A 15,366-nucleotide genomic window follows, 5' to 3' on the forward strand; every position below is an offset into this window, starting at 1 on the left:
CAACTATATTAGAATGACTAAAAGTTTTACCACACAGATTATGATACAATCATATTATCTCTCAAAAGTATATATGTATGTGTGTGTTTATATAGGTCTGTGTGTGTATAAATATATAAACTTTCTCAATATTAACATACCGTTTGGTAAATAGAAGAGAAGCACAGGCTGCCAGTGCAATACCCTAATGGACCTAATATTTTGTTCTGCTTTTCACTTGTGTATCTCATCACTGACCTGGCATTGCTGTATGGGAAGCAATGAATTTGCAATCACATGGATACATTTTATATTTTGTAAGAATATACAATAAATAGGTCAACATCTGCCACCTAATAAACTTGAAAAACATTAAAATAAACTTGGATCATGCTCAACATTGAATTTCTACTAAAACAGTGAAATTACAAATATATATTTTATACTAATTCTTTAACTTTGTAATTCATTTTAAATAGCTACCTAAACTATGAAAATAAATATTAATAAAAGTGATAGGGTTGAAAAACTCAGTGTTAACCATTTTTGTAAGACCTGATTTTTAAAATCTAATATATCAATAAAATGTCAAATGAAAGTGAGTTTCTCTTTGTTACAATTGGAACACTTTAGTATCTCAAAAGGGCATGGCAGCATCAGACAGGTTTCATTTATTTTCTTATATCCACAGCTGTGCGCCCAGACCCATCTGGTTACACAGCTACTAATTTTAAGAGGATGTAATAAACAAGTGACACACAACTGCAAACTCCATCTGTTCTGTATAGTGGACAACAAAACTGATCAACAGCAGTCACCATTCGCCAAAGCTTAATGCAAAAAATAAAGTTTTTATTCTTGAGTGGAGACCTTGCTTCTCGTCTTACTGATAATCAACTTTAATGGCTGCTTTTCAATTTTTGTCCTTAAAGCAATTCTGTACTATGTTCCTTGTACACTCTGAGAACATCAGAGGCATGGAAAACAATTTTAAGGGTAGGAAAAAGAGAATATTCATAGGATACAACTTTCAACTGTCCATTATCCAATTATGTCTGCATATAATATACAGCATGCAAATGATTAGTATAAGCGTCAGATGGAGAGATGTAACAAACAGGTCCCCTCAAAATGTCTCTATTTTGGTGAGGAGACAAGTGTTATGGAGGCCGAATGTGTGGAGTATTCAAACAGTGGTAAACTTTGAAAATAATTCTTTCAGGATGTTGGTGACACTAACCATGATTTAGACACCTGTAAGTATTTATGATGCTCCTGCCTCTGGGCCAATTTTAACATTAAATCAGAAACAACCAAAAAACAGCAATCATAACATTTCAAGCCACACATCCCAAGTGGTTGTTGGCAGGATCTGATTAACATTGAATTCTTAATTTATGTAAGAAAACTAAACCTGAGACCCCTATTCCTTTTATTATATCTTTCAAATGAACCTTTTAAAAATAAATTATCAAATCTATATCCTTTTCCTTTTGAATGCTGGAAAACGATATGTGAATTCTTGAACAATTTAGTCACGCAAACAAAACTGATCAACAGCAGTCACCATTCTCACAAAAGAATCTAATTTAACATCAACTAAACAGAAAACTTAGTTATGCAAATATTTCTCAGGTAACACTCACTACATTAGTATTTCATAAATAATGACATTATATTTGTAAGATACAAGAAATAAAACAACTCAGAAACTACTTCTATACTTAATACAATCTATTCATATCTTATAATGGAATTGCTTACTTTCACCCTTAAACATCTTCTATTACTAATAATACATTTTAAAAAAGCACTGGAAGATTTTGAGTGTCCTGTTATATAAATTGTTCATTTCTCTAGCTTATGGTTTCTCAATTATATTATAGATTTACTATGGCAATTAAATCTGAAAGTGATTTCTTGTGCAAGTTCTTCCAAGACAATCATGTCTGACTCATTCTTCTTTCCATAGATTCTACTATATTGCAATGCTTACAGTAATTTCCAAATAAATAATGAATTGAGAAATATTTATATGCTCTCTATGCAAAGCATTTTAAAATTATATAATGCTTTTAAAACTTTACCAAATTAAGGTCATGAAACTACTCCTACAGAAATCTGAGAACATTTTGTAATATATAACACAGCCACACAATGTAAAAGTAACTGAAACAAGGGAAAGCCATTGACAAATACTTGAGGGAAATCTGATTTATATACTAGAAATTGTAACAAATATTTTCTTGATCAGTTAACAATTCACAATGACTTCCATGCAATAAGTTTGAAGCTCAAACCTTTCTGTTTCCTGACAACATTAGGTGGTAAATGAGATAATCCCCATTTAAAAAATGTGGCAGCTTAGACTTCAGGGATATCATGGCAACACTGAGGGTCAGAAGGGATATGATCCTAGGCCTCCTAATCATACGTGCAACGTTGTTTCATTGGTGTTATTTTTCTGTTCTATGCACCTGTTCGTAGTCTCTGTACATTTAAATTACTTGATGAGCATAACTACGATTCATTCAAAAGAATAAGAAGTAAAGTGATAAAACTGTACAATATTATGGTCATTCTGTATCAACTAGATAAGAGTCAAATATATTTGATGTTCATTAGTCCTTAGTTGCTTCTCTGACATTATCAATATGGATAAAATCACTCACTAGGGAAATTAAAAAGCATTAAATGGCAATTGCTGAAAGAAACTTCGTTATTTAAAGTCCTATGCCAAAATGACAAGGCAATCAAAGTTTGACAGGGCAAACTAATTAGTATGCCAGATTTGAAATGTAAAACACCTCACGGTTCTGATTTTAAAAAGTTTCATATCATCTTAATGGGCTCTTCACATAAATTTTCAAGCAAAGTAAACAATATTTAAAGTCAAGGTCTTTTTTCTCCCACAAGCTTACAAATCAAAATGATGTGCTAGCTTATTTAAAAGGAGCTGGGTTCTATCAGTTAGAACTTTTCTGTATAGAGCTTAAATTGTAAAGGAATTATAAGAAAAATTCTGCCATAAAAAGATAAATTCTACATTGTTTTTAAGGAGAAATTAGATAACTGCACTATAAGGTAAATTTTATTTCATTTTGGGAAAATAATTATTTCTATAAATTAAAGCCGTAACAAAAAACATAGGAACAAATAAAAAATGATGTGTGCAAAGGGCATTATGTAAATGAATGACCGGATTATTTTTCAAATCCTAACATACAACTGCTCATTAAACAAACAGAAAACCCAGCACACTCTGAAAGACAAAATGAAGTGACAAATTGCCTTAGAGGACAATGACAAAAAATGCTCTTATTATAAAAGACAATAAGTATGTAACTGAATGACAAATTTTTTAAAAACTAAGTATTTTTTGTCATGTCATTGAAATATTTTACAAGATTAACGAAATTTCATATAAGCTTAAGAAAAAAACCTTCAAGAGATAAATCTGTCTTTCAAACAAAGAGGTAATTTTTTTTTTTTTTTCATTTAAAAACTGACACACAGTGCTCACTGAGGAGATTGTGTTGTGAAAACATACCACGTCATTCGGCAATGCTTGATCAAAATCAGCAATTGGAGGGAGAAAGAAGGCAGTGTTTCGCGATCATAATAGCAAATTCTGGAAGGCAACCAAATACATCATCTGGCAAGCCAGCAGCTGTTACAGCTTGGTAGTAATACCTTGGCATTTGCTATGAGCTATAACTTAGAAAAATTGATTTTTCATCTGCCAGATACAAAGCAAAATCCCATTTTAACATTTTAATATTTAAATAAAATATATGTACTGGTCATTTTTATTTTACACATTTTGCAGCAAGGCTGCCAATCTAGTTTTTCTACTTAGTTTACTTAAATTCTAAATATTCGCCAAAAAAAGATGATATGGGTAATAATGTAAATGTCATTTTGTGTAGTGAACAAGCACAATGAATTAATACCTGCCAATGTCATTCGCGGATGCATTTACCCTTTTTAAGTAGAAAAACACTTGTTTTCTGAAAGGACAGGTTTGGGAGATGCCATTAAAATTTCATCAGCAACAATATCAAAACTGAGTAAAACTGCATGCATTGATAATCTAAGTACATACAATTATAACTATAACTTAAGCAACTAGAAGGTCAAATTCATTGAAAATTAAATATTTTTTTACCAAAGCCATATACATTATTGAAATGTTTGAACAATATACATAGTAGCACTAGAAAAATAAATTATGACTTTAGGTATAACTGGTCTTAGTAGGTAACACTGTTTCATTTTAAGGCCCCTCAAAATCTCAGCATAGAAAGGATATTTTCCATTAAGTAAATTCTGTTCAAAAACCTTCAATTCTAGGATTCTATTTAGATCTTGAAATGTCAAAAGCATTTAGAACTTAACATTTATGCAACCCAGTTTTAGAAAACGAAATGGCACACACATATCAAATGACAAACTTATCAAGTAGAGGCCTACCTTTATGCCTATTGCTGTTTTCTTAGCTTCTGCTTTTAATTTGGTTGCCCGTAAAATAGGCTTGGTTTTTTTATAATCTTGTTTACCTAAAAAAAAAATAGTTTCAGACAATGAGTTATGCTTATACATAATTCAAGTTCAACACTCATCAGAAATGCCAAAGAATGTTTAAATAGAGTAAAACAGGGATACAAAGTTGCAAAGCAGTTTCCTCATGTGATAATCATAAACTTGTCACCCAAAGGTCAACTTCTACTCTTTTCCATTTTCAGGAAGAAGATTCTGACAGATATCTTTGATGTGACAGGCAATGAATGTAAAAAAAAAGACTATAATTTATTTTAGAGAATAAGTTTATGATAAAAAGAATAAGCCTTGTGGAAGCATTTGAAAACAAATGTATAAATAAATGAGTATATGTAATATCCTGACAGGTAAAGTTAACTTTGTCTTCACAATTGAAGAGTAATAGTTCACTATAAATTTATCATGGGTTCATTAAGTATTCAAATAATCAATTTGAGAAATATTCTCTAGTTTTCTCTAAGAGACTAAACAAGGAATCTTTAAATAATTAACTGTTAGTCCCCTAAATTCATTAGGAAAATATGTATTTAACTTTTGTTTCCTCTTAATAGAGAACAGAATAAATATTACTAGATAAAAGATGTAGCAGACCTACATGTACATATTAGTCCTAATCATTGCTACCACACTTCACAGCCCAAAATGAACAAAACTGAGTTAGTGTCACAAAGTTTATTTTGTTGATATACCATCTGGTGGCCCCACCAATGAGCTGAAAAAGAGGTATTGTACGGCCTGGGGAAAAAACAGATTTAGCAACGAAAGCATTAACTACAATAGTATGTTTTTTTGATAACTAAACTCTTAACTCGGAACTGAGGCAAAAGCTTCAAACATTATAGTATATTGTTATTCTGAGTAGCAGTTTACATGCCTACATAATTGCTCTGGTTACTTCCTACTATTATTTTGCCTTCTTGTTGCTTTCATTACCTTTCTTTTCAATGATCAGTTCTTTTATAATATTAGCATAGCTTTCTTTTATCTGGATAATACAATTTCTAACTTTCATTTCCACATCTTCCTCACATTAAATAAACTGAAAAGCAGTTGATCTAAAGAATGTCATAAAAATTTCATGGGCAATAAATTTGTTTCTCAATATTTCTGGTAATGATTCAAAAGTAGCTTTATAATTTCATTTAGATTTTTAGAATTAAAACTGGCAGAAAGAAATGAGTCAAATGATTGGAAATAATGTAGAAATGGTATACCTGTGTTCATTATACACATGCAAGTTTTTGGCAGGAGAGCTATGTATTATTTTTTAAGAAAAGGGTATATGCTCCTTTCTTAACTGTTATTTTATAGAAGTTATTCTGAATCTGCAAGGAGAAGCTTAATAAATATTATTTGATAATAGGATTTAATGATCCAGAAATGAGCCAATTGTAAAAATACAGATCAAATGATCTAAATTTAAAACATGGAATGTATATTATGCAAAACAGGATTACTCTGGCTCACTTTAAATTAGCAACATTCAATTTTGCTGAAAAAACCTTGACAAGTGTTCACTCTGATTTCACATCTCAACAGTCAAGTTATTCATGTCATTATTCCTGCTGAGATATAAACAGTTCAGAACCATGAAAGTGGTAACACATCAAATGCTTCCACTCAGGGTTACAAAGCAAGTTTCTAAAGGAAATCTAAAAAGAAATTTGAACATCATATATTTGAAGCCAAAAAGTTATTTCTTATTTTATCCAGTATATGTCCTATAATAATCTGAGTGCAATGGAGAAGAAAATAAATAAAAGTATTATCTTGACCAAAATATTCTTCATACAAACATGCAACATTTTGGCTTATGTCTCTGTCAGAAAAGTCTCACATATAATTGTAAGAATCAATGCTAAAGTAAGAATTTATCACTCTGTTTCAAAAAACCACATAATTATTGGTGAACAATGAACTCTATTTCAATTCAACGCCTGTATCTTCTTAGAGAATTCTTCTAGATTTATATTAAAGCTAATATAAACATTTGAAACTGTATTTATAATAGATGATATTAAAATTATTATACACTTGGTACTTTTCCAAACTGTGCATCTATTCCTAATTTAGCATTCACCTTGGAGACTATGATATCCAAAGTATATATACTGTAAAATTTGGTTTCACTCTATTGAGTGAAAACACTTAGATGGCATCTGTTAATGTCTTTGGAACAGAACCTGTATCTTTTTAGTTCCCCAACAAGGTTTCAACATAAAATATTTTATGCCTTCAAGACAGATACCTATGTCCACACGACTGAAAAAATGTAAAATACAGAAGTCCTTGCCTTCTGAGTTCTTTCATCCAGGAAACATACACAAACATAAATGCAGAGCCATACTGTCTTCAGCAAGTAACAGCTCTTACCCTCAGGTCTGAGCAACTGGTCGTGAGTTGGGGATTATCTAGTTTAAAACTGTTTTTAAAGTTGGATGCATCATTTTAATATTAAAAAGTCTTTATAGATGGGTCTTTATAATATTCTGAAAACACCTGAAATTAGATTGTTATGTTATTATTGCTATCCTTGAAGATGACCTCAAAAGACTATGAAAAAGGTAAATCCTCTTGGTAGTCAAAGTCTGAGTTGTATACATTATTATGCAGTTTACATAATAATAGAGAAGTCATATAATAAAAAAAAACACACACACAATATTAGTTCTCCAAATTGGGAAGCTGAGCTAGTTGCCTAGTCAGTTTAGATTTTTTTCATGCCCATAGGCAAACAGGAAAAACGGGCAGTCAAAGCATTAGCCATTATGAACTATGCTTATTATCAAGCCTTAGTGACACAAAATAAATGTTTAAAGAAATATGGGAAGTATCAGAGAGCCCTTAGGGGTAAAAACTGTGGCCAATCCTAGAATGTAATGATATTTCCACCTAACTTTAGAATAATAACCAAGGGCTTAAAATTTTCAAAACTGAAGATTTTGGTATACTTTAAAGGCAAAGACCTTCAGCAAACTAAGATGATTATAAGAGACAAGAAGGTCTGGAATAATACAGGAAGAGGGAAGCCACAAATTACAACTGCTAAGACCAGCTAGAGAACTGAGAGTGATGCCCAAGACCTCTACTTTGTCATGTGGTCCTAGAAAGCAATAACTATTTGCCCTACACAACCAATTTCCCTTTAAAGTCACCATTATCAAAATTTTTAAAATGTTTTTTCCTCTCCCTTTAGGCTGGATCAAACTAGAACCAAAACAAACAAAAAGAACAAGACTGTCTCTTAAGATCACCTGAACGTAGAGAATCGTAACAACAATTCAGTCTTCGTGGGGACAGGTATCTGGTTAGTTGCTGAGGATACTGGAGAGATCCAGAGATGCTCCTCAGGATTTTCATTTTAAATGACAGAAATCCAATTCTGAATGAGAGAGAGAGCGAGGGATGGAGGGACGGACAGAGCCAGAGCCAGGGGCAGAGCCAGAGCCAGAGACAGAGACAGAGACAGAGCCAGAGACAGAGACAGAAAGAGAGGCACAGACAGAGAGACAGGCAGAGACAGAGAGAAAGAAACAGAGACACACAGGGGTTCTACTGAACAAGGACAAGTAAGAATTGTAGGAAGGCTTGACTTAAACTGGAGCTTTGACCTTCAATGATTTTCTCTTCCTATCATCAGTGTCCATTTCTTGTTTCTTCTCCAGACTCATGACTATTTCCACCTCTCACTTACATATTATAAAACTAAGAGCAGAGTAAAATGGATATGAACTCTTTTCCCTAGGATCATTTAAATCATTATCATGCACTTAAAGATTACCTATCAGTTTTTTTCCAATTACATATAACTTAAGATTCTTTCAATGTTATATGTAGAGTTTCTAATTCAAGAGATTTAAACAAACCAAACAATACTGCCTCTATTTTCATCTGTTAAATATACAATAGATTACAAATATACACTTAAAAACACATGATACACAGCAGAAATTTCTGCTTCAAGTTTTAGACAGGAATTCCCCACAATATATACAGTCATTACGGATTACGAATATGCACTAATAAAATAAATAAATAGAAATAAAAATTCAAGGAAATGTATAAAATAGCACAATAATAATTAAAAGATAGATATTAATGCAAAGGAACTTAAAACGTAAGTCTGGATTTTTTAATAGCAAAGAGCAACAAAAATATTCATAATTTTTATTTTGCAGAAAATCTTTAGTACATGTTCCTTAAACAAAATACTTTTAAAAGCCATTTTAAGTTATAATTTCCACCCAGTAGATTTTTCTCTGTTAAAAGTTCATTTGCTTATGTATTATTTAGTAAGATTAAAACTTATTTAAGCATGAGCGCTGTTCCTCTAAAGAACCATATATTTAAATAGATATAAGACATAGCTAAATATCATAAACATTTTAGTACCTCACTATTCTTTATCACTCCTTATGTTACATTATTTAAGGAAATGATAAAGCAATCTGTATACTCACCTTAATTCAATATAAAATCTATATTTATGTCAGGAACTATTTCATATATAAAGAAATAGCTTTGCCTATGGCATTGTTTTACACAGGAGTTTCTTTAGTTTAATAAAAGAATGGATACATTGGTTTTGGGCTCTTTTCTGTTCAGTTCTATACCTTCCCCCAGAAACTAGACTACACCTTTGCCCTTTGTGGATATTGCTGCTCAAGCTCATTATCATGTGAATATCTGGGTATTGTTTTATAAATGTTCATTTTTCAGAAGGTCACTGTTTTTTTTCCTTTCTCAATAGTCAACTTTACACTGGCCACATTCATTATCATCTTGTGGCAGCACTGCTCTTCCTCCGCCTTTGCTGCTTTAAAAATTAATGCACTGTTATTTTCTGAATACTGCATAAGCTGCTTATGAGTACATTATGCTATCAAGCAAGCACATGCAGAAAAGCTTTCTAAACTGTTATTCTTTCAATGAAAATACAGCTGGTTCTGCTTCAAAGGCACATCTTTTCACCTGCAAATGGACTTGCTCCTACACTTATTCCTCAATTCATTGTCTTTTATTTGTGTCTGGAAATCTTTAATTGCCTTTAATTAGAAAAAAGTAAATTCAGTGCTTTAATCTTGCAAATACATTCAATCATAATTCTGTCTGGGATGAATACCAAGTTCTATTCACTGTCTGATCTCTATAACAAAGATATATAATTTATTGTCCATTTATATAGACCACACCAATTAAGATACAATAGAAAAGCAGAGAGATAAGAGTCAAAATATTTGAAAAGAAAAATTTGCAATCTAAATTTAATTACTCAAATGAATTATTGGAAGATGAGTTATTTACAACATTGCAAAAATACTGACAAATAATATTTGTTAATCAACAGTAAAGACTTTTATATTGCCTTCAACATTTTTAGAAAAATTTCCCAACAGCTTTAAATCCTTTTTTTCCAAAGCCAAAACATTATTTGCAATCTTACTTTTCTCACATTATCAGAATTACATATAAAAGCAATAACATTTTTATATAAAATAATTTCCCAACTGTGACATGAACACAAATTTTAGTTACTATATTACAGTTACACAACTGTGAAAGACATTATAAAACAAACGTCAACAGTCATTCTTAAGGAAACCTACCACAAACTCTACGTCCATAAACAAATGGTCTGCTTTTTGATATCTTCAAGATGAACAAAAGTGCAAATGCTCCCAAAAAATGAATAATATTAATCAATCAGTTCTATTAGAATACAATTATTCAAAACCGGAAACAATAAACAATGGGCCCAGTGGTTTATTGCCAACATAGTAAAATTATGTATGTAGGCAATTATTATGTTTCCTAATAGAAAGAAAAGAAATATTATCTAAAAAGGTGAAAGTTGCACAAACGAATTATTCTGAAAATTGGAAAATAGAGTGCAAAACTCTAATTAATCCCTAGAAATGAAAATATCACACAAATTTTAAAAACTGTAATAATATTACAAACACAACGCATACAAATGATCATTTTTCAATGCATGGATAGACTGGCTTGGCATTAATCATACATTAAAAAGTCACATAATCATTTAACATAGTATAAAGAATAAAACACTAAGGTTTGTGCTGCTGCAAAGTTAAGCTAGCAAGTTGCTCAGGAGTTATAGAATAATTTCCAAGAAGAACATACTAAAAATGCTAAGCAAAGAATAACTTTTATATGGAGGTGAAATGCAGTTAAATAGAAGATGCTATATAAACTGTACCAAGCTTTAGTTTGCACTTAACAAACAAACAAACACTACACCAAGTATAGATTGAAGAAACTGCTTCCAAGGTATGCCTGGCAATATAATTAAACAAAACTGAAAGAAAACAGCAGAAACAACAGCAGAGAAAATAAAACATAAGCTTCAGAAAAGTTCTATAACATATTTGAGTAAATTTTCAGTTTAGCTAAAGACATTGCTTATTATTTCAGGAGATATGACAGAACAATTGATTAATATAAGTTGGCTATATTACACAAAAGGTACATTGAATTTTAATTTCTTGGAGTTAGAGGACTTGTTTTATTGATTTGAGCAAACATTCATCAAGATAGCTTCTAAAAATAGCAGCAGTGATGAAAAAACAATTAGAAGAAGCTTCTGCCTTCAAGAAATTTTCAATTTCATATATAAATAAAAATTATATGAGAAAAATGGAAAAAAGAGGAATACATGTGTTAAAAACTGATATACCATATATTTCATAAGGTCAAATGTGTAAAAGAAAGAATGAATGAAATAAATGGAAAATTTAAAATTTAAAGAACAATAAAAACAAATAGTCCAAAATTTTTAGAAAAAGGTTAGAGTGGAGACTAGTAACAAAAAGTCACTACCACTAAAAACTGCAAAATAAAATTCAGGATGTCTAGATTTTCCTTTACATTTGTTTACTTAAAATTTGTTTACTTAAACCTAATTTGTTTACTTAACCTAATTTGTTTACTTAAACCTAAGATTCTTTTCTACATCAAAAAACATGAAAATGTTCTTTTAAAACAGACAAAAATAAAAGAATAATAAAAAATATTAGAATATTGCACAAAAAGGTGACTTACCAATGTTAATATAAAAGAAAGACTAAAAAACTCTGTAATTATTTTATAAGGAGGTTATCATAATAGAAAAGGAAGAAATAAAATGTAAAAAGTTACAAATGCTAACCAACCAAATCCTAGCTTTGAATCATCTAAAGCAAAAAGGGATAGAAAACAATTGCGAGAACTGCAAAACTTTACGTGTTTTAAATTTTCCTTTCTTGAAAAATAACATCTAAAACATAACTACAAAATAATTTAAAAACCATAATTAATAGAACTAGTATTACAGCAAAATATTAGGAAATATCTATTCCTTTCAAGCATAGAGGGAAGGTAAACACGATTGACTACATACCAAGGGTAAATGAGGAAAACTTAATATTGAAAACTGATACCATACACAAAATGCTCTGAAAAAATGAAAAAAGGTTAAAAATCAGCTGGAAGAGACAAAAGTGAAGAAATGTTTGCATCCAAGCGAAGTTGTCAGCTTACAGTATACTACTACGTTGTATGTAAGCTTCATGGTAATCACAAAGAAAAAAAACTAATTATATCAATATAAAAATCATATTTCAAAGGAAACTAGCAAGAAAAAAGAAAGGACTATGAAATACATAAAACATAACAAAATGCAAGAGTAACACTTTTTGTATCAATAACTTTAAATGTAAATAGATTAAACTCATGAATCAAAAGATAGAGTGGCTTGAATGTATTTTTAAAAGATCCAATTATATGTTGACAATACAAGACTCACTTAAAAGTTAATGACACACACAGGCTGAGCCTGAAGGAATGGAAAAACATATTTATGAATATTTCACACCTGGTAAGCAAAGCAAGAGCAGGCAAGGACAGTTATATCTGAGGAATTGACTTCAAGTGAAAACTGTCATATGAGCCAACAGAAGTGATTATGTAATGTTAAATGAGTTAGCTAAGCAAGGAGATACAACAATTATGAATGTATACATTTATTCTGCAGTATTTGCAGGGCAATGCTTCCAGGACCCTCAGTAAACGCCAAGCTCTATGCATGCTCAAGTCCCTTATACAAAATGGCATAGTATTTGCATGTAACCTACACATATCCTCTTTTTATACTTCAGATCATCTGTAGTTTACCTATAGCACCTAGTATGACGTAAATGATATATAAGTAGCTGTTATAATGAATTGTTCAGAGAAATTCATAATGCTCAGTACAGATGTAACTTTTTCCGAAACATTTTCATCTGTACTCAATTGAATTCATAGTAGAATCTGTCGATATGGAGGGTTTACTGCATACGAAACCAATGTCAAAGGACCAAAACACACACATATAAATTTATGAAATTAAAGAGAGAACTAGAAAGTAATCTATGGATAGACCATCCAGAAAGAAATCAAGAAGTAAACAGCAAATTTGAACAAAACTACAGACCATATATACCTAATGTTGTACACTGAAAATTTGATCCAACAATAATAAAGCATACATTTTTTAAAGTGCCCACTAACATTCCCCAGGATAGATCATATGCTAGGTCATAAAACAAGTCTTAACAAATTGAAGAAATTTGAAACTACTCAAAATATCTTTTCTGAATACAATGTAATGAAACAAAAACAAAAATAAAAGCAAAATGAGAAAATTCACAAATTTATGGAAATCAACTACTTTTAAACCATCACTGAGTCAAAGAAATATGAAAAGGGAAATTAGAAAACATTGTGAGACAGATGAAAATGAAAACACAATATATCAAAATGTTGAAATGTAGCAAAAGTAGTTTGAATGTCATTTTCCCTCCAAAACTCATGTTGAAACTTAATCCCCAAATTCATATGCTGACAGTACTTGGAAGTTGAATATAAAGCAAGTAACTGGAATTATATAATATCATCAGGTGGAACTGCCATGATGGAACTGGTGGTTTTATAAGAACAGGAAGAAAGACGACCTGACATATGGTTTCTCTGTCTTGCCATGTGGCCAATACTGTTAGCGACAGGACTTTTAATGCCATGCTTTGGGACTTACTAGCCTCCATAACCATGAAGTAGAAAAGTCCCTCTCCTTTGTATACTACCAAGTCTCATGCATTTCTGCTATAGCAACAGAATATAGACTGAGACAGTAATACTAAGAGAGAAGTTCATTATGATAAACACTTGTAGAAAAGAAGCAATCAAAATTAAATAGCATAATTTTATACCACAAAGAATTAGAAAATCCACAAATAAAGCACAAAGTTAATGGAAGGAAAGAAATAACAAAGATCATAGATGAAATAAGTGAAATTGGGAATAGAAAAATAATAGAGAAAATTAACAGGACCAAGGGTAGGTTTTACAAAAGACAAAGTTCACATATCCTTAAAACTAAAAAAAGAGAGAAAATTCAAATAAATAAAATCATAAATGATTGCAAAGATTCAAATAAGTAAAATCATAAATGAAAGCTCAGACAATACAAATATTTCACAAATGAGAAAGATTGTAAGAGATCAATATGAACAATTACATGCCAACAAACTGGGTAACCTAGGAGAAATGGGTGTATTTCTAGAAACATATAATGTAGAAAGAATGAATCAATAATAAGAAGGTGAATAACAAAGAAGAAGACTGAATCAGTAAACAGAAATTTCCAAAAAGGAAAGCCCAGTTCCAAATGCCATTACAGGTACATTTTGCCAAACATTTGCAAAATAATAATACCAATCCTCTTTAAATTTGTCCCAAAAAAGAAATTTTTCTAAATTCATTTTTTGAAGGCTGCATAACTGGATTCCAAAGCCAGAAAAAGGCACCATAAGAAAACAGAACTACTGACTAATGCTTCTGATGAGCATTGTTACAAAAATCCTCAACAAAACATCAGCAACTCAAATTCAGTACACGTTAAAAAGATCATTCATGATAGCAAAATAGTATTTATCGCTGGAATGCAAAGATGGCTTAACATATGAGAGCAGTCGAGATGATACAGTATACTATCATAATGAAGGATAAAAATAACATATTCATTTCAACAAATACAGATCATATAACTTACAAAATTCAAAATCACCCCATGATAAAAGTTCTCAACAAGTTGGGTATAGAAAGAATGAATTTCAACATAATAAAAGACATATATGATAAACCAACAGATAACACTGTACTCAAAGTTAAACTGAAAGCACTTGCTCCAACACATTGTTGAATATTTGCTTCAACATCCTTTAAAAGCAAACATATTCAATCTCACCATTTTCATCTACATGTTATTAGCTAGATCAATTTAACAGGAAAAATTTTTAAACTTTCAGTTTGGAAATAAGGAGGCAAAAACACCTCTACACATACTGTGTGATCTTTTATAAAGAAACCACTATAGACTCCACTAAAAAACTGTTAGAATTAGTGAATGAATTCAGTAAAGTAGCAGATAGCATGAAGTCAACACAAAAATGATAGAAATGTATTTCTATACACTGACAGTGAACTCTCTGAAAAGAAATTTTTTTAAAATCCCAATTATGGCATCAACAAAAAAGAACAAAATTCTCAGGAATAAATTTAACCAAAGAAATAAGAGACATGTACAGTACATTGAAAAACAAATCCTTTTAAAAGAAATTATAACAGATTCCAATAATAGGAAACATCCCATGTTCGTAGACTGGAAGAATTAGTATTATTGAAATGTTCATTCTACCCGCCCAAACCCTTTCTACAGAGTCAATATAGTCTCTATCAAATCCTAATGGTATTTATTACGTTAGAAGAAAAGACAATTCTAAAAATCAT

At 30.7% G+C, this 15,366-nt stretch overlaps 1 protein-coding gene across 5 annotated transcripts in view; it reads right to left on the minus strand.

The window, feature by feature from the left end:
- Nucleotides 1–15,366, minus strand: part of Triqk (triple QxxK/R motif containing) — a 53,069-nt gene that overhangs the window by 1,769 nt on the left and 35,934 nt on the right. For all 5 annotated transcript variants that reach the window (XM_013512848.1, XM_013512847.1, XM_005381782.2 and 2 more), the window contains one exon: nt 4,453–4,538. In XM_013512848.1, coding sequence (XP_013368302.1) covers nt 4,453–4,538 — 86 coding nt within the window. The remainder of the gene's footprint in view (nt 1–4,452; nt 4,539–15,366) is intronic.

This window comes from Chinchilla lanigera, unplaced genomic scaffold (assembly GCF_000276665.1).
Source record: "Chinchilla lanigera isolate Chin_1 unplaced genomic scaffold, ChiLan1.0 scaffold00016, whole genome shotgun sequence".
Lineage (NCBI taxonomy): Eukaryota > Metazoa > Chordata > Mammalia > Rodentia > Chinchillidae > Chinchilla > Chinchilla lanigera.